Below are 23745 nucleotides of genomic sequence, written 5' to 3' on the forward strand. Positions count from 1 at the left end.
CATGCAGACAATACTTGGAAAACATTTTTGCAATTAGCACAGTAGACTAACGAAGGGCAGCTGTCCTAGCTAGCAGTATTGAGGGATGTCTTTGCTGCAGTATCGTGGGGTGAGTGCCGTGTCTTTCTCAGGTGTTGCGATCTACTCTCACTCCTCTCCTGTTTATCTTTCAGTTATCATTTAAAATTCATTGGTCAGACGATTACATGTCTTGCTATGCCTTGGACGCATGACTGAATCCCCTAGTCATAACCCTTTCTCCTGCCTTTGTTCCCTCCCTGCAGACCCAGAGCTGCTGGGGGTGGGGTCTCTTCTGAAGAAGTACATAGCCCTGCTGTGTACACACATTGGAGACATCCTCCCTGTGGCTACCAGCATCGCATTCACTGGACACCGCCACTTTAACCAAGTGTCCCGTGTCATAGAAGGAGACCTCACCGGTCAGTATTACTCCTTTGGATCTGACTGGTTCCCGGGGCCCGACCCTGACTCCCACTGGTTCCCGGGGCCCGACCCTGACTCCCACTGGTTCCCGGGGCCCGACCCTGACTCCCACTGGTTCCCGGGGCCCGACCCTGACGCTTGTTTTCGGAGCCTGTGTGATGTGAGCGATATCAGCTTCCTCGACAGGCCACGTGACCCCTGACCTCTCTTTGCTGCAGGTGTTCTCCTCCCTGAGCTGGTGGTGTCCATCGTGCTGCTGCTCACCATCGACGCCGGCCTGATGCAGGAGACGGGCTCCATCCCCCTGCTGGCTGGACTGCTGGAACACCTGGACCGCTTCAACCACCTGGCGCCGGGACAAGAGAGGGACGACAACGAAGACCTGGCCTGGCCTGGCATCACGGGTACACTACCTCCTGGGGTTAGGGGGTGGGGAACAGTCAGCCGGAGCCCAGCTGTGGTGAGGTGGAGACCGGCTCCCCCCGTGTTGACCTTTCTGGCTCCAGTGTTTCTGCCAGGGCAGGACTCTTCACAGGGTGGAGGGGTTACTTAGTGTGTGCCTGACCTCGTCCCCAGGCGGGGTGTGCCCAGCACCTGTTTGTGACCGATTGGTCAGTTGTGGTCAGCCAACTTAGTGTTAATAGCTTGTTGTGGTTAGCGTGTTTTAATTAGTGGTGTTAATCGGTTGGGGTTGAGTGGATGCAAGCAGCGGCAGGTCGCGAGAGTAAGTGTTAAAACTTTAATGCAACGTTTCGGGCAAAAGACCAGGCAACAGGTTGCATTAAAGTTTTAACACTTGCAAGTGGAGACTGTGTGCGAGAGTATGTCTTTTCTACTTACGTTCTTCTCTTTCACGCACCTGCCCGCGCGTTGAACCAGGTGTGGGATTTGTCTTTATTTTTCCCCCAATCTGTCGCACTTAGCCAAATTGAATCGGTAACGTGAACAGTATCCTGTTTAGTTAGCGTGCCTAATCACTCCTGGTTAGAATGTGACGATGGCGTATCTGCTGTGGCAGGCTCGTTCTTCACAGGGCAGAACTCTAAGAGCAACGAGGAGGTGTCCCTGATCCGGAAGGCCGACCTGGAGAACCACAACAAAGATGGAGGCTTCTGGACCGTCATCGATGGGAAGGTGTACGACATCAAAGACTTCCAGGCTCAGTCGCTCACTGGGAACAGCATTCTGGGTACAGCTCCCACCCCACACGGAACTGTGGCCCCACACGCGTTGACATTCGCTGGAACAGGGCTTCGTTTTCATTGCTTAGAGGCTTCCCGGTCATTCTGCTTTATGCCCTGAACTCCGTGTTTGTCTTCTCTTTTCACTGACGTACCCCGACCGTCCGACTACAGCCCAGTTTGCTGGAGAGGACCCTGTCGTCGCGCTGGAAGCAGCCCTGCACTTTGAAGACACCAGGGAATCCATGCAGGCTTTCTGTGTGGGCCAGTACATGGAGGTTGGTGTCTCTCTGGCTCGTTGGTCCAAGGCCTTCACAGCTGAAGTCGTGTTCCTATCCCCTGGATAACTGTTCTTCTGTTCCGCCGTGTGTCCAGCCCAACCAGGAGATGGTGACCACCCCAGACCTGAGCAGCCTGTCCTCCCCACTCATTGAGACCGAGAGGAACCTGGGCCTCCTGCTGGGCCTCCACGCCTCCTATCTGGCCAACAGCACACCCCTTTCCCCCATAGAGATTGAATGTGCCAGTGAGTAACCCCTGACCCCTGTCCCCCATAGAGATTGAATGTGCCAGTGAGTAACCCCTGACCCCTGTCCCCCATAGAGATTGAATGTGCCAGTGAGTAACCCCTGACCCCTGTCCCCCATAGAGATTGAATGTGCCAGTGAGTAACCCCTGACCCCTGTCCCCCATAGAGATTGAATGTGCCAGTGAGTAACCCCTGACCCCTGTCCCCCCTGTAAATAGTGTGTGTCAGTCAGACGTCTACATCATAGTTGATATTTTGTATGAATGGGAGTTTAAAAATGTAACTTACATTTGTACCTGTAAACAGTAACCTCTGTCTTGCCATTTGTGATCTGATTAACCCGACCGTTCGTATCTGGAGTGTCCTGTAACTGTCCCGTCCTGCTGTTCAGAATGGCTCCAGTCGTCCATCTTCCAGGGTGGCCTGCAGACCAGTCAGATCCACTACAACTACAACGAGGAGAAGGACGAGGACCACTGCTCCTCCCCAGGAACCACTACCCCAGACAAGACCAAACGGCTGTACTCCCGCCGGCTCACCCTCAGCGACCACGCGCAGCCCTTCCTCCAGGCCATCGCTGACAACAACACACAGGACCACACCGTCAAGGTATGTCGCCAGGGTGACCCGCCGGCTCCGACCCGGTCAAGTCCGCTCTGTGATCGCTCCATACCGGGGCGGTCCGGTTTACGTGCCAGTCATTTGGCGGGCGCTCTTGTCCAAATTGATTGACGACCTATAATTCTGGGAGCTGACCACGTTTTGACCTGGTTGTTAAAGGACTTCCTGTGCCAAATGGAGCGGTGCTGTAAACAGTACCACCTCATCACGCCCATCACCTTCCCTCTGGAACACCCCGTGGAGGAAGTTGGACGCCTGCTGCTCTGCTGCCTGCTTAAGCACCAGGACCTTGGTAACATAGCAACCACCTGCACCCCGTCTCACCCAGTGTCCCCTGCTGAATTGAAACCGTGTCCTCTCTCCGCCCCATTGATTTGAGCCAGTTATTCCACAGATGGGTTGGCCGTAGGAATCACTGTCCACTGTGGGGCCATGTAAAACAATGACATCTCATCAAGGTACACTGCTTCATGGATTCATCTGGTCACTGGTCGGTTTACACCCTGTTCCGGCCCCTTCTCATAGGTCACGTGGCCCTCTCATTGGTCAACCAAAGTGCCTTGTGCCTGGACCAAGGGAAGCAGAGGTCCCTCCCCAGATCGGTGATAGACGTGTGTCGCATGGTGTACCAGGCTAAGTGCTCTTTAATCAAGGTGAACTTCCTGTTCACACGATCCAGAATGACATCCTGTTTTAAAAAGCAATGTTGTGTCAATACCCGATGCTGCCACCATGCACTAACCCTAAACCATATACCTCCGTAACCTTTAACCTACCCGAGTCCCGACCCCATTACAAACCGTCTTTCCTCTGTCCTTGGTTCCAGACTCACCAGGAACAAGGGCGTTCCTATAAGGAAGTCTGTGCTCCTGTGATCGAGCGCCTGCGCTTCCTGTTCAACGAGCTGCGTCCTGCCGTCAGCAATGACCTGTCCATTGTGTCCAAGTTGAAGCTGCTTAGCGTCCAGCCACGCTGGAAGAAGATCACTCAGAAACTCATCAGAGACCGCAGGAAAATAAGAGGTACTGGCCTCAAAACCATAGGTTGATTCATGTCATTCTGAAGAAGACCAATATAGCCAAAACGTCAGTGAGTAATTGTTGCTTTTCAAGAGGGACAGCCGTGCCTGTTTTGTGTTGTTGTTTGTGTACGTTTAAAGTTTTGCAGATGTGGTATTCTGTTTTGTTAGAACTAGTGTTGATATTTAACTGATGTGATATGCAGTATGGTCAGAGGACATGAGTTGATGTCTATGCATTCTGTTGGATTCGTCCAGTGCCTAAGAAGTCTGTGTCAGCTGACATTGAGGAGCCCAAACTTGAGAATGAGGGGACCAATGGGGAGGAGCTCTGTGTGCCCATAAGCCCCGCCCCTACTGACAGGAAATCTCCCACAAACAAGCTGCCGAAGGTACCTTCCCTCTCCCTCTCTCCCATCCCTCCCCTGCTCACACTCCTCCCATCCCTCCCCTGCTCACACTCCTCCCATCCCTCCCCTGCTCACACTCCTCCCATCCCTCCCCTGCTCACACTCCTCCCATCCCTCCCCTGCTCTCTCACTCTCTCACTCCTTCCCTCCCTTTTCCGTGTCCTTTAGCAGCCAGATCGGTGGCAACCTCTCCTGAACACCGTGGCCAACGTCCAGAAGTACAAGTGGCTGAAGCACAGCGTCCAGGGGGTCTTCTCCACCTCCAGCCTCATGGGGACCATCGTAGAGTTTGCTTTGAAGGAAGAGCCACTCGACGTGGAGAAGATGAGGAAGTGTCTCCTCAAACAGGTACTGTTTGGGGGCGGGCGGACGGGAGTGGGGGTGGGGGGGGCGAGGTGGTTAAAGATGTGTATAGAGTTTTGGGTAGATAAGCAGGAGGATTCTGGGTAAATATGGAGGAGGAGAGTGTCTAGGTAGAAGATGATGCTTAATAAGACACTGGTGAGTTCAGCCTGAGGAAGACAAGGGCAGATGCTGACATTGGTTGATCTCCATCCCCCTCCCCACACACACACAGCTGGAGCGGGCCGAGGTTCGTCTGGAGGGCATTGACACCATGCTGAAGCTGGCCTCTAAGAGCTTCCTGCTGCCCTCGGTTCAGTATGCCATGCTGTGTGGCTGGCAGAGGGTCGTCCCTGAAGGGGTCAACATTGGGTATGTTGTGAAAACACTGGACAGCTGAGTCGTAAAACACCAGGGGGCGCTGTTGATCTGCCGGGTCCTTGGTTGTCTCTGATGTTTGATGCTGTGTGCTCTTCTTCAGGGAGCCCCTGTCGGACTGTCTAAAAGATGTGGACCTGATTCCTCCCTTCAACCGGATGCTATTAGAGGTGACCTTCGGGAAGCTGTACTCTTGGGCCATCCAGAACATCAGGAACATACTGCTGGAAGCCAGCGGACGATTCAAAGAGCTGGGTGAGAGAACATTCATCATTTCAGAGCTTGATGAGAATGAACACTGAAATGGCTGGTTGTGGTCAAAGTAACAAATCCGGTTCTAGTAACTCTGACAATACAGAGACGACGGCACATACTGGGAAATGTTCTGTCGTCGGGGGGTCCTCGGTATCTACTGAAAAATACTCTAAAATGAACCGTCTGTTCCCTGTGTGTGTCCAGGAGTGCAGCCGGTTCCCCTCCAGACCATCACCAATGAGAACCCGGCCGGACCCAGTCTGGGCACCATCCCCCAGGCTCGCTTCCTGCTGGCCATGCTCCACATGCTGTCCCTGAAGCACGGAGCCAACAGCTTGTCCCTGTTGCTCAACTCGGGGACTCTGGCCCTCACTCAGAGCGTCCTGCGACTCATCGGTGAGGAACCCATGTTCAAACACTGACACACACGGTTCTATACGGGTTGGATTTCAGTTATGCCACTGGTGCCGTTCAGTCTGAGGAGGAATTTGTGTAGGGTCAAGGGTTAGAGGTCAGGGGTGTTTAATATGTAATGAATATCGCGCACATTTTCAGGCCCCAGTACAGACAGCAATGAGGAGGAGCAGGTGTCGAGAGGTCACGGGGGGTCGGCGACGGTACTGGAGGAGAGCAGGAAGGAGGCGACCCCTGCCCCTCTGCCAGCCTCCGGACCGGAACTTGCCGCCATGATGAAGATTGGCACCCGAGTGATGAGAGGATTGGACTGGAAGTGGGGAGATCAGGTAATTAGCTACACAACTGGTGCTTTATAGTACCGGAGACCAGGTAACTAACTAGATTAGGTTCTTTCATAACAGACCTTTAACCTTGCTGTCAGTCTCTCACGCTGGTAGACAAACGCATTGTGTTTCAGGAATTGCTCTCACGTATTGGGTGTGTTTTGTATGTGTGTGTTTGTCTCTGTGTTCAGGACGGCCCTGCGCCGGGCCTGGGCCGGGTGATCGGGGAGCTGGGTGAGGACGGCTGGATCAGGGTCCAGTGGGACACCAGCAGTACCAACTCCTACAGGATGGGCAAGGAGGGTAAATACGACCTGAAGCTGGCCGAACCACCGCTAACCTCACAGCCCGTTACGGAAGAGTCCGACACAGAGGACGACACTGGTGAGTTAAACGCAACCAATGGGTAGACAACCAATGGGTTTCAAAGAATCTTATCAGAGAAGAAGCGTGCTATGAAGCAGTTGGACCATTTTTCCGGCCCCAAGTTGTTTCTAAAAAAGATTAGAGGTGCCATTCCCAGTGGTCACTTGTAAAACAAATGTGTTGTAATGTCCCAGTTTCATGGTCAACTAAGGTGAGGTAGCGTTTAAGACGCCAATATAAAGTCTGTGTGTGTTGTTTCTGTGTGTTAGAAAGTGAGGTGCTTGATAAGAGTGGCCACCCTACAGCCCTGATGATGACCACCACGGTGAACCTGCTGAAAATGCTGTCTCTGTCGGCTGGGATCAACTCTGAGGTGATGCAGACGGACGCCACGCACACGCTCTGTGGCCTGCTCCGCATGCTGGTGGAGAGCGGAGCCAGCGACAAGACAGGTAGCTGGATGACGCCGTCTAACGTGGTTAGCCTTGAGATGGATACTAGGGAGAGAGAACCTGTCACACCGAGAGCAGTCACTCAGAATCTAGGGTGGAGAGACTCCACGTAACCACATGCTGGTGGTCGTCTGGGATACGCTTTGCCGGTGGTCTTTGACCTCTAACCTCCGACCCCTCCAGGTTGTCTGTCTCACCGGCTGGTCAGCAGGGAGCAGCATCGGAGCTGGTGCACCCTGGGCTTCATCCGTAGCATCGCCCTGCAGCCCCAGATGTGCTCCACCCTCAGCACCTCCGCCTGGATCGGCCTGCTGATCCGCATTGTCGAGGGCCACCAGTCCTTCAACGCCGTGACCCTGCAGAAACAGGTGAGGTCGGGGCCGTGACTGTCCTCATCTGGCAGCCCCTAGAGAGACGTGCCATCTTGACGTTCAACCTTTGGTTTAAGCCTGTGGATGAAGTGCAGCCCTGTCTCCTCCACTCCCCTCCAGATCCTGGCTCTGCGCCTGCTGCAGTCTGTGCTGCCCTCCTGGGACAGGATGGAGAGGTCTCAGGACATGAAGTTCCTTGTGGAAAAACTGTTTGGATTCCTGGGGAGTCTTCTGAGCACCTGCTCCTCCGACCTCCCACTGCTCAAAGGTAAGTGACCGTGTCTAGACAACACTGGTACACATCTCAGCGGACCATAAGTACTGACACTTGTGGATTTAGAAAACGTCTCCATGTATTCACTGTTAGACTACAGAATTGCTAATTATTAACTCCTGTGCATGGAAAGCTGTGCATGTTCATCATTTACATTTCCCCTGAGTACATTCGTCAGCTTAGGGTCCTTCTAAAAATACTTAGTATACTGGGGGCGTTCCAGTCAAAACTGACTGGATCCTTTGGTATTACCCTGAGGTACATTCTGTGTTAGTTGTGATAGGTTGTTTGTCTCTGTGTTAGCTGTGATAGGTTGTTTGTCTCTGTGTTAGCTGTGATAGGTTGTTTGTCTGAAAACTGACTACAAATCACTTAGGATCCAAAATAACTACTCAATACCATTTCTTAATCAGTCAGTTAACCCATGATACATTATGCTATTGAAACTTTCCAGCACAGTTTTAGGTTTTTTAGGGTTTATGTCTGTGTTCTGTCATGGAGGTATTGTCATCTTCCTGTCCCTGTATGTCTCCTGTTAAAGAGGGCTCTCTGAGACGCAGGAAGTCCCGCCCCCAGGCCTCCCTGACCGCCACTCACAGCAGCACTCTGGCGGAGGAAATAGTTGCTGTGCTGCGCACGCTACACTCCCTGAGCCAATGGAATGGCCTGATCAACGAATACATTAACTCTCAGCTCAGCTGTGTAGGAGAGGTGATTGCTGGACGGCACTCCGAGACGGTATGCATTGATAAAAAATCACTATACTAGATTAATAACAGGACACTTATCAGCAATGTCACTATACTGGAGTAATAACAAGACACTGATCAGTAATGTCACTATACTAGAGTAATAACAGGACACTGATCAGTAATGTCACTATACTAGAGTTATAACAGGACACTGATCAGTAATGTCACTATACTAGTGAAAAACGTGGTTCTAGCTTTATTTGGGGGTTTAAGGATTGTGCTCCGCCTCCCAACTCCACCACCCACCTCCTCCTCTTGTTCCCCAGACCCTCCTGGAGGAGTATTTCCCTGACTCTGAGGGGTCCAGGGTGGGTAGCCTGATGGCGGTGCTTGCTGTGATCGGGGGCATTGACGGACGTCTGCGGCTGGGGGGGCAGGTCCTCCACGAGGAGTACGGCGAGGGCACGGTCACGCGCATCACACCTAAAGGACGAATCACAGTCCAGTTCCACGACATGAGGACCCGCCGGATCTGTCTGCTTAGTCAGCTCAAACCGGTGAGGCCTTCAATACACACACACACACACACACACACACACACACACACACACACACACACACACACACACACACACACACACACACACACACACACACACAGCCATGCGAACACGTACATTAGCGCTCTTTCTGTCATGTTCCCATAATCCTGTGGGCGTCCCCAACAGCTGCCGGTGGTGTCGTTCAGTGTCCAGAACCTTCCTTTCTCTGACTCCATGCTGACCATCTGGGCTCAGCTGGTCCACCTGGCCGGCAGCAAGCTGGAGAAACAGCGCATGAAGAAGCCCCTCAGCCGCGGGCTCGCAGGTGGGTCTCCCGGGTTGACTTTCTTTGGACACACGTGAGCTTGTTGTTAATCACACGCACGGTCAAAGGCTGTAGGCACGTTGCGCTCAGTACAAACACACCAGTCATCGAGGCCATGCACGGTCCGCTGCAATTGGGAGAAACATTTTTTTTACTAGGATTTCTATGGTAACATCAGTGAACTGCACATCCTGTTCTTAGCGTATGCTGTGTTAGGCCTTAGTAACCTTTTCACGGGCTGATCTCGCTCAGTACCAGTGTCTGTCAGTCTTGGTGTGGAGACGTTTTCTTAACGTGTTGTGGTGCTCTGTAGCTGACCAGGTGGACATCTTCCTCCTGCGCTGCCAGCAGTTGAGACTCTACATCCTGAAGGCGGCCAGAGCTCTTCTTTCTCACCAAGACAAACTGCGACAGATTCTCTGTCAGGCTGCCGTGCTGGACCCCATTCCCAACCCCAGTGGTAAGAACAGATACAGGATCAGACCCCAGTGGTAAGAACAGATACAGGATCAGACCCCAGTCCCAACCCCAGTGGTAAGAACAGATACAGGATCAGACCCCAGTGGTAAGAACAGATACAGGATCAGACCCCAGTCCCAACCCCAGTGGTAAAAGCAGATACAGGATCAGAACCCAGACCCAACCCCAGTGGTAAAAGCAGATACAGGATCAGACCCCAGTCCCAACCCCAGTGGTAAGAACAGATACAGGATCAGACCCCAGTGGTAAAAACAGATACAGGATCAGACCCCAGTGGTAAAAACAGATACAGGGTCAGACATGTTCATTTTATCTCCCTCCATCTGCTCATCTCTCCAGAGGAGCCTGTGGCTGTCTCACCAGATGTCGGGGATCTTTCTCCAGAGGGTCCCCTGCCCCCCCTCATTCTCCTGCAGCAGCTACTCTCTGCCGCCACACAGCCCTCTCCAATTAAGGCCATCTTCGACCGGCAAGAACTGGAGGTGAGCCCTGATAGGTTTGAGATCTGAGCTTTAATTGGAGGCTTGTCTCTGTGAGCTCCGCTGTGATAGGACGGTTGTCTGTGTGGGCTGTGATAGGACGGTTGTCTCTGTGTGAGCTGTGATAGGACGTTTGTCTCTGTGTGAGCTGTGATAGGACGTTTGTCTCTGTGTGAGCTGTGATAGGACGTTTGTCTCTGTGTGAGCTGTGATAGGACGTTTGTCTCTGTGTGAGCTGTGATAGGACGTTTGTCTCTGTGTGAGCTGTGATAGGACGTTTGTCTCTGTGTGAGCTGTGATAGGACGTTTGTCTCTGTGTGAGCTGTGATAGGACGTTTGTCTCTGTGTGTGCTGTGATAGGACGTTTGTCTCTGTGTGTGCTGTGATAGGACGTTTGTCTCTGTGTGTGCTGTGATAGGACGTTTGTCTCTGTGTGAGCTGTGATAGGACGTTTGTCTCTGTGTGAGCTGTGATAGGACGTTTGTCTCTGTGTGAGCTGTGATAGGACGTTTGTCTCTGTGTGAGCTGTGATAGGACGTTTGTCTCTGTGTGAGCTGTGATAGGACGTTTGTCTCTGTGTGAGCTGTGATAGGACGTTTGTCTCTGTGTGAGCTGTGATAGGACGTTTGTCTCTGTGTGAGCTGTGATAGGACGTTTGTCTCTGTGTGAGCTGTGATAGGACGTTTGTCTCTGTGTGAGCTGTGATAGGACGTTTGTCTCTGTGTGAGCTGTGATAGGACGTTTGTCTCTGTGTGAGCTGTGATAGGACGTTTGTCTCTGTGTGAGCTGTGATAGGACGTTTGTCTCTGTGTGAGCTGTGATAGGACGTTTGTCTCCGTGTGAGCTGTGCTGTCGTTTGCCTCCAGTCTGCAGCCTTGGCGGTGTGTCAGTTCCTGGCCATCGAGTCCACCCACCCCTCCTCCCCCCTGTTGGAGAGCAGCAGCTCCAGCGAGGCCACCACCCCTGTCACGGTGCAGCATGTCAGACCCCCCAAGCAGAAGAAGCAGAAGGCGTCTCCGGTGCCCCCACTTCCCATCGTACTGCAGCTGATGGAGATGGGCTTCCAGAGGAGCAACATCGAGCTGGCCCTCAAGTCCCTGTCCGGGACCACAGGCAATGCCTCAGGACTACCAGGTAGGCAAGCCCAGACAAGTGAAGTGCCCCCTCCCCCAGCCAGCCAAGGGCCCAGTACCCCCCCCCCCCCCCCTTCTCCGTCACACACGATGTGTGGCTTGTTTAATACTTCATAGCCCGTTTGTTTTATAACCAATATTTGCCCTCCTCAACTCTGGTAAGATGACATCTTGCCTCGCCTCAAGTTTTACCTCAGTGAGTCAGTTGGTGTACTATTCATACCAGCGGCGTGCAGTGTAACGCGCCTCCGGACGTGTCTGTTGTTGTGGTGTAGGTGTGGAGTCCCTGGTGGCCTGGCTGCTGGACCACTCGGACGTCCAGGCGACAGAGGTGTCCGATGCCGACACCGTGTCTGACGAGTACTCCGACGAGGAGGCGCTGGAGGAGCTTGAGGAGGAGCAGCCTCCCTCTGCCTCCACTGTGGTACGTCGCCCTGTCACCTGGCCGGGGCCTTTGTTTTGTAAAGTCTCTTTTACCCCACCGAGTGTTCATGCAGATATCTGGTCTAAAACCACGAAGGGCCTTAAGATGTTGAAGGACAATGGCTAGAAAACGCCCTGTAGGAAGGCAGGGTGGAGGAGCCAGGCTCTAAGGGGGGGACCTCAGTCTTCTAAGGGGGGGACCTTAGTCTTCTAAGGGGGGGACCTTAGTCTTCTAAGGGGGGGACCTCAGTCCACCTCCCCCTGTGCCTGGTGGATATTCTACCAACCCCCTAGTTAGTTTACCTCTACCTCCTATCGGGTCACAAAGCAGACCCAGCTGTGCCTGAATGTGTTAGATGTTTTTAATGGATCTCCGGCTTCTCCCTCAGCCTCCCGGTGCTGTGGTGACAGAGACTCAGACCTTCAAGAAGAGATCCGACTTCCAGAGCAACGATGACTATGCCGTCTACATCCGAGAGAACATTCAGGTAAGGACCGTCTTTAGTGTTTTAAATCTTGCCAGAACACCTCTGACCTTTTGATAGTGAAATGCTGTAGAACGATTGACAAACTGTATCTCACCCCTGACCCCTGTAGGTGGGTATGATGGTGAAGTGCGGTAGAACGTATGAGGAAGTATACGAGGGCGACGTGGGGAAAGTCATTAAACTGGACCGAGATGGACTCCACGACCTCAACGTCCAGTGTGACTGGCAGCAGAAAGGTGGAACCTACTGGGTCCGCTACATCCACACCGAGCTACTGGGTAAGAGGGACACTTTCTAATGGTTTAATTTACCCCTTTTGTCTGATGGTGGTGGTGTTAGCTTCTGGGTGAGGGTTGCTGCTTCGCGTTTAATTAAAATGTGGGGTTACTGCGTCATTAAACCAGGGGTTGTGTGGAGTGCAGAGGACTAAGCCAGCACCGTGTGAGTTTGGGGGGGTTAGTTATCGAATATCGTTGCCTTGGTTCGTGGCGTTCTAGCGACTGTGTGTTGGCGACTTGGTATGACTGGACCGGTTTTGTTTGGCTCCAGGCTTCCCACCACAGACCTCGCCCTCTCACATCAAGATAGGAGACAAAGTGAGAGTGAAGGCCACCATCACTACACCAAAGTACAAATGGGGCTCGGTCACACACAGGAGTGTGGGAGTGGTCAAGGGTATGTTTCTGGCTTGTTTTTGGCATTTTGTTCCATGGTCTAGAAATCTCAGCTGTATTTATGGACTAAATGTCTCAGCAATCCATTAACTCTATCTGGTTAAATACAGGTTATACATCCTTACTGTCCTGTTGTTTTGCAAGTCTTCTCTGAAATGTGGAATCCACCATTCAGGATATCTAGAAAATGTCTAGGAAATGTTGTCCAAGTTACCGTCATCTTGCGTCTCTACTTGGGGCTTGTCTTGACTGGCGCCGTGTTCTGTCCAGCTTTCAGTGCCAATGGGAAGGATGTGATCGTGGATTTCCCTCAGCAGTCCCACTGGACCGGCCTGCTGTCCGAGATGGAGCTGGTACCCAGCGTTCACCCAGGAGTCAGGTGAGAATCAGTTTGGTGTAGTTCAGGATGAAGTCACCCAAGAACCAGTCAGACTATCGACGAATCAATGAATCAATCAATGAATGAATACATGTTTAGACTTGTCCGGTCACAGCGCTCAGCTGTGCTGTAGTTGAATTGCACTGTGTGTCTGTAGGTGCGACGGCTGTCAGATGTTTCCTATCAACGGCCCCAGGTTCAAATGTAGGAACTGTGAAGACTTTGACTTCTGTGAGAACTGCTTCAAAACCCGCAAACACAACACTCGGCACTCCTTTGGTCGCATCAATGAACCAGGTCAGTGAACCTGCTCGTCGTGGTCCGCCTAGCACAACAAATCAAGAAGTGCCGCCCACTTCTTGACCAAAAAGCCCTTCTAATGGAGAATGTCCATTTCCCCGCGCTGTGTGTGTGTGTGTGTGTGTGTGTGTGTGTGTGTGTGTGTGTGTGTGTCCTGTTAACTGGATCCTCTAACATCCCGTCAGGCCAGTCGCCGGCGTGCTGTGGACGCTCAGGGAAGCAGCTGAAGCGTCACCATAGCAGCCAGAGAGGCATGCTGGTAGACCAATGGTCCAGGGCGGTCAAGAGCCTCAACGTGTCGTCCTCTGCCAACCAGGCGTCGCGCCTCATCGACTTCAGCGAGCTCTGCTGGCAGTCTTCCGGATCACAAGGAAAGGTGGGACTCTTCTGGGTGACGGGCGGACGTTGTACGGACACGCACGTGGTGGCACGGAGCCCCCGAAATGTTATTAGGAAAAAAATAATGTCTTGGCGGTCGTCTTGCTGACCTCGCCGCCGTCTCCCTGTCTTGTCCGCCTCCATTCTGTCCGCCTGACTCTCTGTTTTTCTCTCTGCCTCCCTGTCTGTCATCAGCACTGGATCCGCCTGGAGCTGTTCCCGGACGTTCTGGTACACCGGCTGAAGATGATGGTGGACCCCGCCGACAGCAGCTACATGCCTTCCCTGGTGGTGGTCTCAGGTACCACGTGGCCCCGTCGGCTGGATTAGTGTGTCTGCTTCCCAAACGGCAGCCTGTTGGTTCTCCGTGGCAGCCTGTTGGTTTCACCCCACGGGTTCCGATCAAATTGAGTGCACTGAAAAGCAGGTTGCCGTTTGAGTCACTTGTTGGCGGCTGTAGTGGGTATCAGTAGTGGGTATCAATCAGTAGTGGGTATCAATCAGTAGTGGGTATCATTCAGTAGTGGGTATCTATCAGTAGCTGGCGGCTGTAGCTGGCGGCTGTAGCTGGCGGCTGTTGTGTTCTCAACTGAGTGTTTCCCTTGTAGGTGGCAGTTCCCTGAACAACCTCATCGAATTGAAGACAATCACAATTAACCCAACTGACACAACTGTTCCTCTACTCAACGACTGCACTGAGGTAACTCACAGGAGCAGTTATTTACTTGTATGGTGTTCAACTAGTCCGTATTTACAGGTTTTAACTGTTAGTCAGATGAAAAGTTAGTAAATATTTGCTAATTTATCAAATCACCCTACAACGTTTTGTTTTGGGACAGATATGCTGTGGTTAAGACCAAACCGGGCCTAGTTTCTAATCTTTATGGAAAGCTTACACTGATGATTTTTGTAATCATTTGTACTTGCTTTGGTATGCCTTTTCATTTCAGCAATTTTGTGATAGTGAAGGCAGAATTATTTTTTTTTCCCCCATGCAAGGAAATTGTATTTCTGTTTATTTTAATTCCAAAAATGGTTTCAAAGTAAAAAACAAAAGTATGAAGTATTAAGCAGCATGTGTTGTTGTCCTCCAGTACCACAGGTACATAGAGATAGCCATCAAGCAGTGTCGTAGCTCTGGCATAGACTGTAAGATCCACGGCCTTGGAATAGTGGGCCGCATCAGAGCAGACGATGAAGACCTGGCTACTGTGCCCTTCCTGGCTTCAGACAATGAGGAAGAAGAAGATGAAAAGACTGCTACTGGGAGGTGAGGAAGGATGCTGTGTGATGGGGGGGGGGGGTGGTGCTATAGTTATTTATTTTTGCTTTTTACCTACCTAAGTGCAATTATTTAAAGAGAATGAATGACATTGGATGTTCTGTGTCCGTGTGATTCATTAAAGCAACGTTTAAGTGTATAACGCATTCCGCTATTTTCCACATGACAAATTCTGTTTCCATTTCTTTGTTCTGCCAGTCTGGCCCGTAAGAAGTCGTCCGGTCTGGACTCAGCAGCCATTATCAGGACCAAGGTGTTTGTCTGGGGTCTCAATGACAAAGACCAGCTGGGGGGACTCAAGGGATCCAAGGTACTGCTAGACCTGGTAGCCTGAAGAACTGGTTCTTCACCCTGGTCCAGGGAACTAAAGGGGCGCATGTTTTAGTTTCTGCCTAGGCGTTTTACACCTGATTTTAGATGATGGGCTTCTTATCAGACTTGTAATCAGTGAAATCCCTTGTATGGTGCCCATTTTTATTTGACCTATACAATATAAAATGATATACCAATTAATGTCAGCTGTGATCTAATTGTTTCGTCTGATTCACCGCATATTTGTACCCCTAAACAGATCAAGGTGCCGTCCTTCTCTGAAACCCTCTCAGCCCTCAATGTGGTGCAGGTGGCTGGTGGCTCGAAGAGTCTGTTTGCGGGTGAGTTGGACTTTAAAGAAGAGTGTAATGTTGATGTTGAAGGCAGAGGACGCATTAGCCAGGTCAGGCCCCGGACGGTGCTGGTTTTGGAATTGGGGAGCTCGTTAAACTATTGCATGTCTTCCGAGGCAGCGTGGGACAAGGAAGTAGGTTGGTGGCCCGGCTAAGACCAGGCGAAGGGAGCATATCCTTTAACCTTCAGTTTCTTGGTGTCTAGAATGTGCATGATGTTTGATTCCCTTTGCTTGATTCACTGTTTTCTGTGGACTGAGATAAAGTGTGTGTGTGTGTGTGTGTGAGACCTCATGATGGTGTGATTTCTGTTCCAGTCACGGCTGAAGGGAAGGTGTTTGCATGTGGAGAGGCCACTAATGGACGTCTGGGACTGGGTCTGTCCAGTGGGACCGTCCCCATCCCCCGCCAGGTCACTGCTCTCAGTAACTATGTAGTGAAGAAGGTTGCCGTGCATTCTGGGGGACGTCACGCCATGGCGCTCACTGTGGACGGGAAGGTGTTCTCCTGGGGAGAGGGGGACGATGGGAAGCTGGGACACTTCAGCAGGATGTAAGTTATGTTTGCCAGTAGGAGAGGATGGAAGCTACGGTCACCTGGGCCACTGCAGAAGGATGGATGTTGTCTCCAATATCTGACATAGCATGTCAGTACACATCAGGTTATTAACTTGCCTCGTCCACTTTTGTGTGTTTTATACGTTCTTCTTTTAGGAACTGTGACAAGCCTCGTCTGATCGAGGCCCTTAAGACCAAGCGTATCCGGGACATCGCCTGTGGATCGTCTCACAGTGCTGCCATCACCTCTAGTGGGGAGCTGTATAGCTGGGGCCTGGGAGAGTACGGACGCCTGGGACATGGAGACAACACCACCCAACTACGACCCAAACTGGTACGTGATCACAGAACACCACCCAACTACCACCCAAACTGGTACGTGATCACAGAACACCACCCAACTACGACCCAAACTGGTACGTGATCACAGACAACACCACCCAACTACGGCCCAAACTGGTACGTGTTCACAGACAACACCACCCAACTACGACCCAAACTAGTATATGATCATAGACACCAGCACCCAACTATGACCCAAACTGGTGCATGATCACAGACACCTAACTAAAAAGCGTACTTGTATGTTTTCACGCTACAGTTGAAGTCGGAAGTTAACATACACCTTAGCCAAATACATTTAAACTCAGTTGTTCACGATTCCTGACATTTTATCCTAGTAAGAATTCCCTGTCTAAGGTCAGTTAGGATTTTATTTAGGATTAGAAATTCAAATGTGAAAAAGTGCCAGAATAATAGTACAGAGAATGATTTCTTTCAGCTTTTATTTCTTTCATCATCAGAAGTTTACATACACTCAATTAGTATTCGGTAGTATTGCCTTTAAATTCTTTAACTTAGGTCAAAAATTTCGGGAAGCCTTCCACAATAAGTTGGGTGGATTTTGGCCGATTCCTCCTGACAAAACTGGTGTAACTGAGTCAGGTTTCTAGGCCTCGCTCACACCTTTTCAGTTCTGCCCACACATTTTCTATGAGATTGAGGTCAGGGCTTTGTGATTGGTATGGTGTTCTTTGGCTTGCAAGCCTCCCCCTTTTTCCTCCAAACATAACAATTGTGGCCAAAAAGTATGGCTTGTTATGGCCAAATCAGTTTCATTAGACCAGAGGAAATTTCACCAAATATTACGATATTTTCTCCCCATGTGCAGTTGCAAACCATAGTCTGTTTTTTTATGGCAGTTTTAAGGCTTTTTCCTTGGTGAGGGGCTCTCATGGTATGTCAATATATAGGACTCGTTTTACTGTGGATGTGGATTCTTTTGGACCGGTTTTCTCCAGCATCTTCACAAGGTCCTTTGCTGTTCTTCTGGCATTGATTATCCCTTTTTGCAACACAGTACGTTCATGTCTAAGAGACAGAACGCGTCTTCTTCCTGAACGGTATGACGGCAGCGTGTTCCCATGGTGTTTATACTTGCGTACTATTGTTTGTACAGATGAACGTGGTACCTTCAGGCATGGAAATTGATGAACCAGACTTGTGGAGGTCTACAAACTTTTTTTCCTTAGATCTTGGCTGATCTTCTTTTTATCTTTTGACCCACTGGTGTTGTGATATATTAAATTATAAGTGAAATACTCTGTCTGTAAGCCATTGTTAGAAACATTACTTGTCATGCACAAAGTAAATATCCTAACTGACTTTCCCGAAAATATAGTTTATTAACATAAAACGCCGATTTCAACAGCTTCTAGTAGTATACGTAAACGTAAAAATGTGTGTGTGTCTACCTGGTCGGGATCTGTATTTCTGACGGTGAACTGTTTGTGTGGTTTCCCATCTGCTGTGACGTGTCTGTAGGTCAAAGTTCTTCTGGGACATCGGGTGGTCCAGGTGGCTTGTGGAAGTAGGGATGCTCAAACTCTAGCTCTGACTGATGAAGGTATGTCACTTCGTGTGTGTGTGGGTGGGTGTGTGTACTGTGTGTACTGTGGTATTCTGAGCTTCATCTCATCCTCTACAGGCCTGGTGTTCTCCTGGGGTGATGGGGACTTTGGGAAGCTGGGTCGGGGAGGCAGCGAGGGCTGCAATATCCCTCAGAACATTGAGCGCCTTAACGGACAGGGCGTTTGCCAGATCGAGTGCGGAGCTCAGTTCTCCCTGGCTCTCACCAAGTCAGGAGTTGTCTGGACATGGTACGACACAGCCGAAACATCACCAAAAAAAATCCCTCTTTTGAGAGATCCTTGACGCGAAAAGGCTCTTGGAATCTAATGTCACGTGTGCTTCTGCCGGTTCCACTGTGGTCCGCTAACCGTTGATGGTCTCCATCCAGGGGTAAAGGGGACTATTTCCGTCTGGGCCACGGGACCGATGTGCACGTTAGGAAGCCCCAGATGGTGGAAGGCCTGAGGGGGAAGAAGATAATCCACGTGGCGGTGGGAGCCCTGCACTGCCTGGCCGTCACAGACATTGGACAGGTGGGCGGAGGGTTGACGAGCACTGCCTGGCCGTCACTGGAAACTGTACAGGGCGGAGGATAGTACTGGGCACTTCTAACCTCTGGTAAATCTATGCTGCAGGTGTTCGCGTGGGGAGATAATGACCATGGCCAGCAGGGCAACGGGACCACCACGGTGAACAGAAAGCCTACTCTGGTACAGGGTCTGGAGGGACAGAAGATAACCCGTGTTGCCTGTGGCTCCTCCCACAGTGTGGCCTGGACCACTGTAGATGTCACCACGCCTTCCGTCCACGAACCCGTCCTGTTTCAGACCGCCAGGGACTCTCTAGGAGCCTCATACCTCGGTAACCCCTGTTTTTCTGGTTTAGGATTGGGCTAGGTAACACCTCTCTGGTTCAGGATTAGGCTAGGTAACACCTCTCTGGTTCAGGATTAGGCTAGGTAACACCTCTCTGGTTCAGGATTAGGCTAGGTAACACCTCTCTGGTTCAGGATTAGGCTAGGTAACACCTCTCTGGTTCAGGATTAGGCTAGGTAACACCTCCTATGTTTAGAATTGGGCTTGGTAACACCTCTCTGTTTTAGGATTGGGCTAGGTAACACCTCTCTGTTTTAGGATTGGGCTAGGTAACACCTCTCTGTTTTAGGATTGGGCTAGGTAACACCTCTCTGTTTTAGGATTGGGCTAGGTAACACCTCTCTGGTTCAGGATTGGGCTAGGTAACACCTCTCTGGTTTTATGCCTCAGCATGTAACTAGGGATTTGGTAAAATATCCTCTTCTGTGTGTAGTGTTATTTTAAATACTGACCAGTTTGTTTCTTTGTTCCAGGTGTGCAGTCTGACAGTGACTCCTCTGTGGTAAGCAATAAGCTGATTGGTCAGCACAGCGGTGTCAAATCCAACCGTCCCTCTCTGGCCAAGATACTGCTGTCACTGGATGGGAACCTGGCCAAACAGCAGGCTCTCTCCCACATCCTCTCAGCCTTGCAGATCATGTATGCCAGGTAAGATGTCCATGCTTGGTATGTGTTTTAGGTAGTAGCTGATGTTGTGACGTGGTGTATGTGTTATGTGTTTTAGGTAGTAGTGTCACGTATGTGTCATGTGTTTTAGGTAGTAGTGTCACGTATGTGTCATGTGTTTTAGGTAGTAGTGTCACGTATGTGTCATGTGTTTTAGGTAGTAGTGTCACGTATGTGTCATGTGTTTTAGGTAGTAGTGTCACGTATGCGTCATGTGTCTTAGGGATGCTGTGGTTGGCGCCCTGATGCCCGCATGTATGATGATCCCCATGGAGTGCCCGCCTTCCAGCTCCCCGGTGCCCCCTTGTGACTCCTCCTCCGCGTCCAGCCCCTCTGAGTTCGAGGGGCCTCCTATACCCATCGTGGCAGAGGAGAGGGTCAGCCCAAATCCCTGGCAGCCAGACAAGAAGGGGGAGGTGAGGAACCCTGGCCCTAAATCCCACATCAAAGCAGTCCCAAACCCCTGGGACCTAACCCCCTGGCCCCTAGGACCTAACCCCCTGGCCCCTAGGACCTAAACCCCTGGCCCTTGGGACCTAAACCCCTGGCCCCTGGGACCTAACCCCCTGGGACCTAACCCCCTGGCCCCTGGGACCTAACCCCCTGGGACCTAACCCCCTGGCCCCTGGGACCTGGCTCCTAAGCCCTAACCCCCTAGCTCTTATGAACTTTTTTTCCTCAAATTCAGTAAGACTTGATTCATCCCCTCAAATTTAGTAAGAAGATTAATATTTTTCTAATGGTTGATGTGTGTGACCAGGTGACTTCCTCCGAGGACGCGGTCACTCCGTCATCGGCCGTGACCCCATCTACCGCCGCCTCCTCCCGACCTTTCATCCCTGTAACGGACGACCCCGGGGCCGCCAGCATCATTGCTGAGACCATGACCAAAACTAAAGAGGTGGGCACAGTTCTGGGATTTGAACCAGCAACCGTCCCAGTCACTGGCCGGCCTCCTTGACATCTCTAACCTCTGACCCCGCTCGGGTGACATGGGCGGAAGTCTCTTCTTTACAGTGCAGTGACTTTGGGATTGATTAGTTGAACCCTGACCTCTGGCATGGCTAACAGTGAAGCTGGTCTTTTTTATCTCCTCGACTCGACAGTGGCTCAGAGACTCGGGGGAACGTTGAATGATGTGACTGTTTGTTTTTATTGTCTGGTTCAGGACTCTGAGTCTCAGAACAAGACTGTGGGACCAGAACCTCAGTATCTGGATGAGTTCACCAGCCTACTGGTGCCTGATGACACGCGGGTGATGGTGGACCTGCTGAAGTTGGGCGTGTCCCTCCGCTCTGGAGAGAAGGGCAAGGAGGTGCTGTCCGCTGTCCTTTCTGGGATGGGGACCGCCTACCCACAGGTAGAACACGCACAACTCTTTAATATGCTGTCCAATTACAGAAGAGACGGTTGGCGATACAGGATGTTACTGCTTCAGTGTCAAATCTGTTTTCGTGCCAAATCTAGCATTTTCAAACAAAATATGTGACTTTTTGGTTGTGGTTTCTTTGGTTTGCACGGTGATACGGTCTCTGGAGAAATGCATGTTACTCGTGTTCAACCCGCAGGTAGCGGACATGCTCTTGGAGCTGTGTGTGACTGAATTGGAGGACGTGGCGACGGACTCGCGGAGCGGCCGCCTGTCCTCCCAGCCGGTGGTGGTGGAGAGCAGCCATCCGTATACCGACGACACCTCCACCAGTGGCACCGTCAAGATCCCGGGTCAGTCGGGCGAAAACGCACCAGCGTGGGATTCACGCCGCGAGATTCTTAGGACCTCTGAGACTGCGGCTAATATGAACAGACAGAAATGCGAGTGGCGAAGCTGGGAACGTTAGGAGTCCCTTACAATATTCAGGGGAAAACCTCAAGACGACTAGCGTTCATGTGTCCAGAATAACTCTCTTTCCACACAGCTCCCCAACTTGAGCTTTTTTGGGAAACGAATCGTTAAATGTATTATAAAAACGTGCTTTCTTCTACCTCAGTTGAAAGCTACTTCGTAGAGTAGAATGTACCTACTACTACTACTACTATTACAACTGGGTTGTGTGGTATTTTAAGATAAATGTACTATCTGTAAGTCACTCTGTGTAACAGTGTCTGCTAAATGACTGGTGCTAATATTGCCTGGGTCTGTCTGCTCTAGGAGCCGAGGGTCTGCGGGTGGAATTTGACCGTCAGTGTTCAACAGAGAGACGTCACGACCCCCTCACGATCATGGACGGAGCCAATAGGATCGTCTCTGTGCGATCAGGTGACCACCGCAAAACCAACGCCTGATATGAACCCGTTTCATTTCTAGATTGTTCGCTTATTGTAGCGAGTGCCTGCGCTTGTTAGAAAGTCGTCTTCTGGCGTTCGCCGTGTCCTCTGAGGGGTTAACGGCGCTTGGTTCTGTGTGTCAGGTCGAGAGTGGTCGGACTGGTCCAGCGAGTTGAGGATCCCGGGCGACGAGCTCAAGTGGAAGTTCATCAGTGACGGGTCTGTCAACGGATGGGGCTGGCGCTTCACTGTCTACCCAATCATGCCTGCTGCAGGTACGACGACCGCCACGCCTCACGTGACCCCCAACCTGCCCCCACCCCCCCGCCCCGCTGTGTGTAGTTCCTTACGTGACCGTGTGTCTGCCCCTCCCTCCTCCAGGACCTAAAGACCTGTTGTCGGACCGCTGCATCCTGTCCTGCCCATCCATGGACCTGGTCACCTGCCTGTTGGACTTCAGGCTCAATTTTGCCTCCAACAGAAGCATCGTTCCCCGGCTGGCGGCCTCCCTGGCTGCCTGCGCGCAGCTGAGCGCACTGGGTAGGGACCACCACACCGCTCGGGCTTCCAGCTGGGCCGCTGTTATTAGTTTAGTCTTTCATCTGGTTTCATTTTGTGACTACCTGGTCTTGTGTGTCGTAACAGCGGCAGGACATCGGATGTGGGCCCTCCAGAGGCTGCGCAAGCTACTTACCACTGAGTTTGGCCAGTCCATTAACATCAACAGACTGTTGGGGGACAGTGAGGGAGAGGTTCGCTCCATGAGTTTTACAGGCAGTGCGCTGTCCGCCCTGGTCAAGGGTCTTCCCGAGGCGCTCCAGAGACAGTATGAATACGAGGACCCCATCGTCAGGGGAGGGAAGCAGCTTCTCCACAGCCCCTTCTTCAAGGTAACATGGCCTCCCGTTCTGCAAAGGGTCTGGGACTGTGTCGGCATGATGAGTCAGAAGAGTTTACTGGCTAAATTGTGATTTTTGTTGGTAACCTTTAGAGTAGGTGTTTCCAGCTCTTTCCACCTGTTGTTGATCTGTTTGCTGTGGTGGGTTTTTCACTAGGTACTGGTGGCTCTTGCCTGTGACCTGGAGTTGGACACCCTACCCTGCTGTGCAGAGACCCACAAGTGGGCGTGGTTTCGCCGGTACTGTACCGCCTCCAGAGTGGCTGTTGCTCTGGATAAGAGAACCCCACAGCCACGCCCCTTCCTGGACGAGGTGTGTATGAAGTACCAGGAACAGTCTGAGGACCACTATGAAATTAACTGATTTTCAATGCAATGTCATCTGAGTAGAAAACATCCATATGATGTACTCATTGTCTTTGAACGCTTCCGCCACGTAGGTGACCAAGAGGATCCGTGAGCTGATGGCCGACTGTGAATCCATGAACACCCTCCATGAGAGCCACGAGCTGTTTAAGAGAGAGCAGGACGAACAACTGGTCCAGTGGATGAACCGGAGGCCGGACGACTGGACGCTGTCTGCTGGGGGCTCGGGAACCATCTACGGCTGGGGTCACAACCATCGGGGTCAGCTGGGGGGCATCGAGGGAGCAAAGGTGAAAGTGCCAACACCCACCGAAGCCCTGGCAACCCTCAGGCCTGTTCAGCTGATTGGAGGGGAGCAGACCCTGTTTGCTGTCACAGCTGATGGAAAGGTAAAGGCCACTAAGAGTCGCAGTAGTAGTCTGTGTGAAAGACCCAGTAGTTGTAGTAATAGTCTCTGTAATAGTCTCAGCGGTAGTTGTAGTCTCTGTAATAGTCTCAGCGGTAGTTGTAGTCTCTGTAATATTTTCAGCAGCAGTAGTAGTTGTCTTGGTAATAGTCTCAGCAATAATTGTAGTAATTATGATAA

At 51.4% G+C, this 23745-nt stretch overlaps 1 protein-coding gene across 2 annotated transcripts in view; it reads left to right on the forward strand.

Annotated features, from left to right (window-relative positions):
- Positions 1–23745, forward strand: part of herc2 (HECT and RLD domain containing E3 ubiquitin protein ligase 2) — a 55899-nt gene that overhangs the window by 15230 nt on the left and 16924 nt on the right. Inside the window, exons 22-75 of one of the 2 annotated variants that reach the window (XM_034293815.1) lie at positions 285–440; positions 663–848; positions 1463–1633; positions 1800–1903; positions 2001–2151; positions 2546–2763; positions 2935–3067; positions 3301–3428; positions 3602–3797; positions 4052–4185; positions 4372–4551; positions 4781–4917; positions 5027–5178; positions 5383–5574; positions 5734–5921; positions 6110–6302; positions 6554–6736; positions 6920–7104; positions 7228–7375; positions 7923–8119; positions 8400–8630; positions 8802–8940; positions 9254–9400; positions 9760–9902; positions 10766–11033; positions 11308–11456; positions 11845–11943; positions 12053–12221; positions 12493–12618; positions 12888–12996; positions 13154–13293; positions 13482–13672; positions 13870–13975; positions 14283–14374; positions 14769–14944; positions 15155–15266; positions 15528–15609; positions 15939–16173; positions 16335–16512; positions 18003–18084; positions 18166–18337; positions 18478–18622; positions 18725–18950; positions 19438–19612; positions 19854–20046; positions 20391–20531; positions 20799–20990; positions 21199–21352; positions 21780–21887; positions 22039–22170; positions 22277–22435; positions 22541–22785; positions 22951–23106; positions 23234–23548. In XM_034293815.1, coding sequence (XP_034149706.1) covers positions 285–440; positions 663–848; positions 1463–1633; positions 1800–1903; positions 2001–2151; positions 2546–2763; positions 2935–3067; positions 3301–3428; positions 3602–3797; positions 4052–4185; positions 4372–4551; positions 4781–4917; positions 5027–5178; positions 5383–5574; positions 5734–5921; positions 6110–6302; positions 6554–6736; positions 6920–7104; positions 7228–7375; positions 7923–8119; positions 8400–8630; positions 8802–8940; positions 9254–9400; positions 9760–9902; positions 10766–11033; positions 11308–11456; positions 11845–11943; positions 12053–12221; positions 12493–12618; positions 12888–12996; positions 13154–13293; positions 13482–13672; positions 13870–13975; positions 14283–14374; positions 14769–14944; positions 15155–15266; positions 15528–15609; positions 15939–16173; positions 16335–16512; positions 18003–18084; positions 18166–18337; positions 18478–18622; positions 18725–18950; positions 19438–19612; positions 19854–20046; positions 20391–20531; positions 20799–20990; positions 21199–21352; positions 21780–21887; positions 22039–22170; positions 22277–22435; positions 22541–22785; positions 22951–23106; positions 23234–23548 — 8819 coding nt within the window. The remainder of the gene's footprint in view (positions 1–284; positions 441–662; positions 849–1462; positions 1634–1799; positions 1904–2000; positions 2152–2545; positions 2764–2934; positions 3068–3300; positions 3429–3601; positions 3798–4051; positions 4186–4371; positions 4552–4780; positions 4918–5026; positions 5179–5382; positions 5575–5733; positions 5922–6109; positions 6303–6553; positions 6737–6919; positions 7105–7227; positions 7376–7922; positions 8120–8399; positions 8631–8801; positions 8941–9253; positions 9401–9759; positions 9903–10765; positions 11034–11307; positions 11457–11844; positions 11944–12052; positions 12222–12492; positions 12619–12887; positions 12997–13153; positions 13294–13481; positions 13673–13869; positions 13976–14282; positions 14375–14768; positions 14945–15154; positions 15267–15527; positions 15610–15938; positions 16174–16334; positions 16513–18002; positions 18085–18165; positions 18338–18477; positions 18623–18724; positions 18951–19437; positions 19613–19853; positions 20047–20390; positions 20532–20798; positions 20991–21198; positions 21353–21779; positions 21888–22038; positions 22171–22276; positions 22436–22540; positions 22786–22950; positions 23107–23233; positions 23549–23745) is intronic. The other variant, XM_034293816.1, reaches the window with a different exon arrangement.

This window comes from Esox lucius, chromosome 8 (assembly GCF_011004845.1).
Source record: "Esox lucius isolate fEsoLuc1 chromosome 8, fEsoLuc1.pri, whole genome shotgun sequence".
NCBI lineage: Eukaryota > Metazoa > Chordata > Actinopteri > Esociformes > Esocidae > Esox > Esox lucius.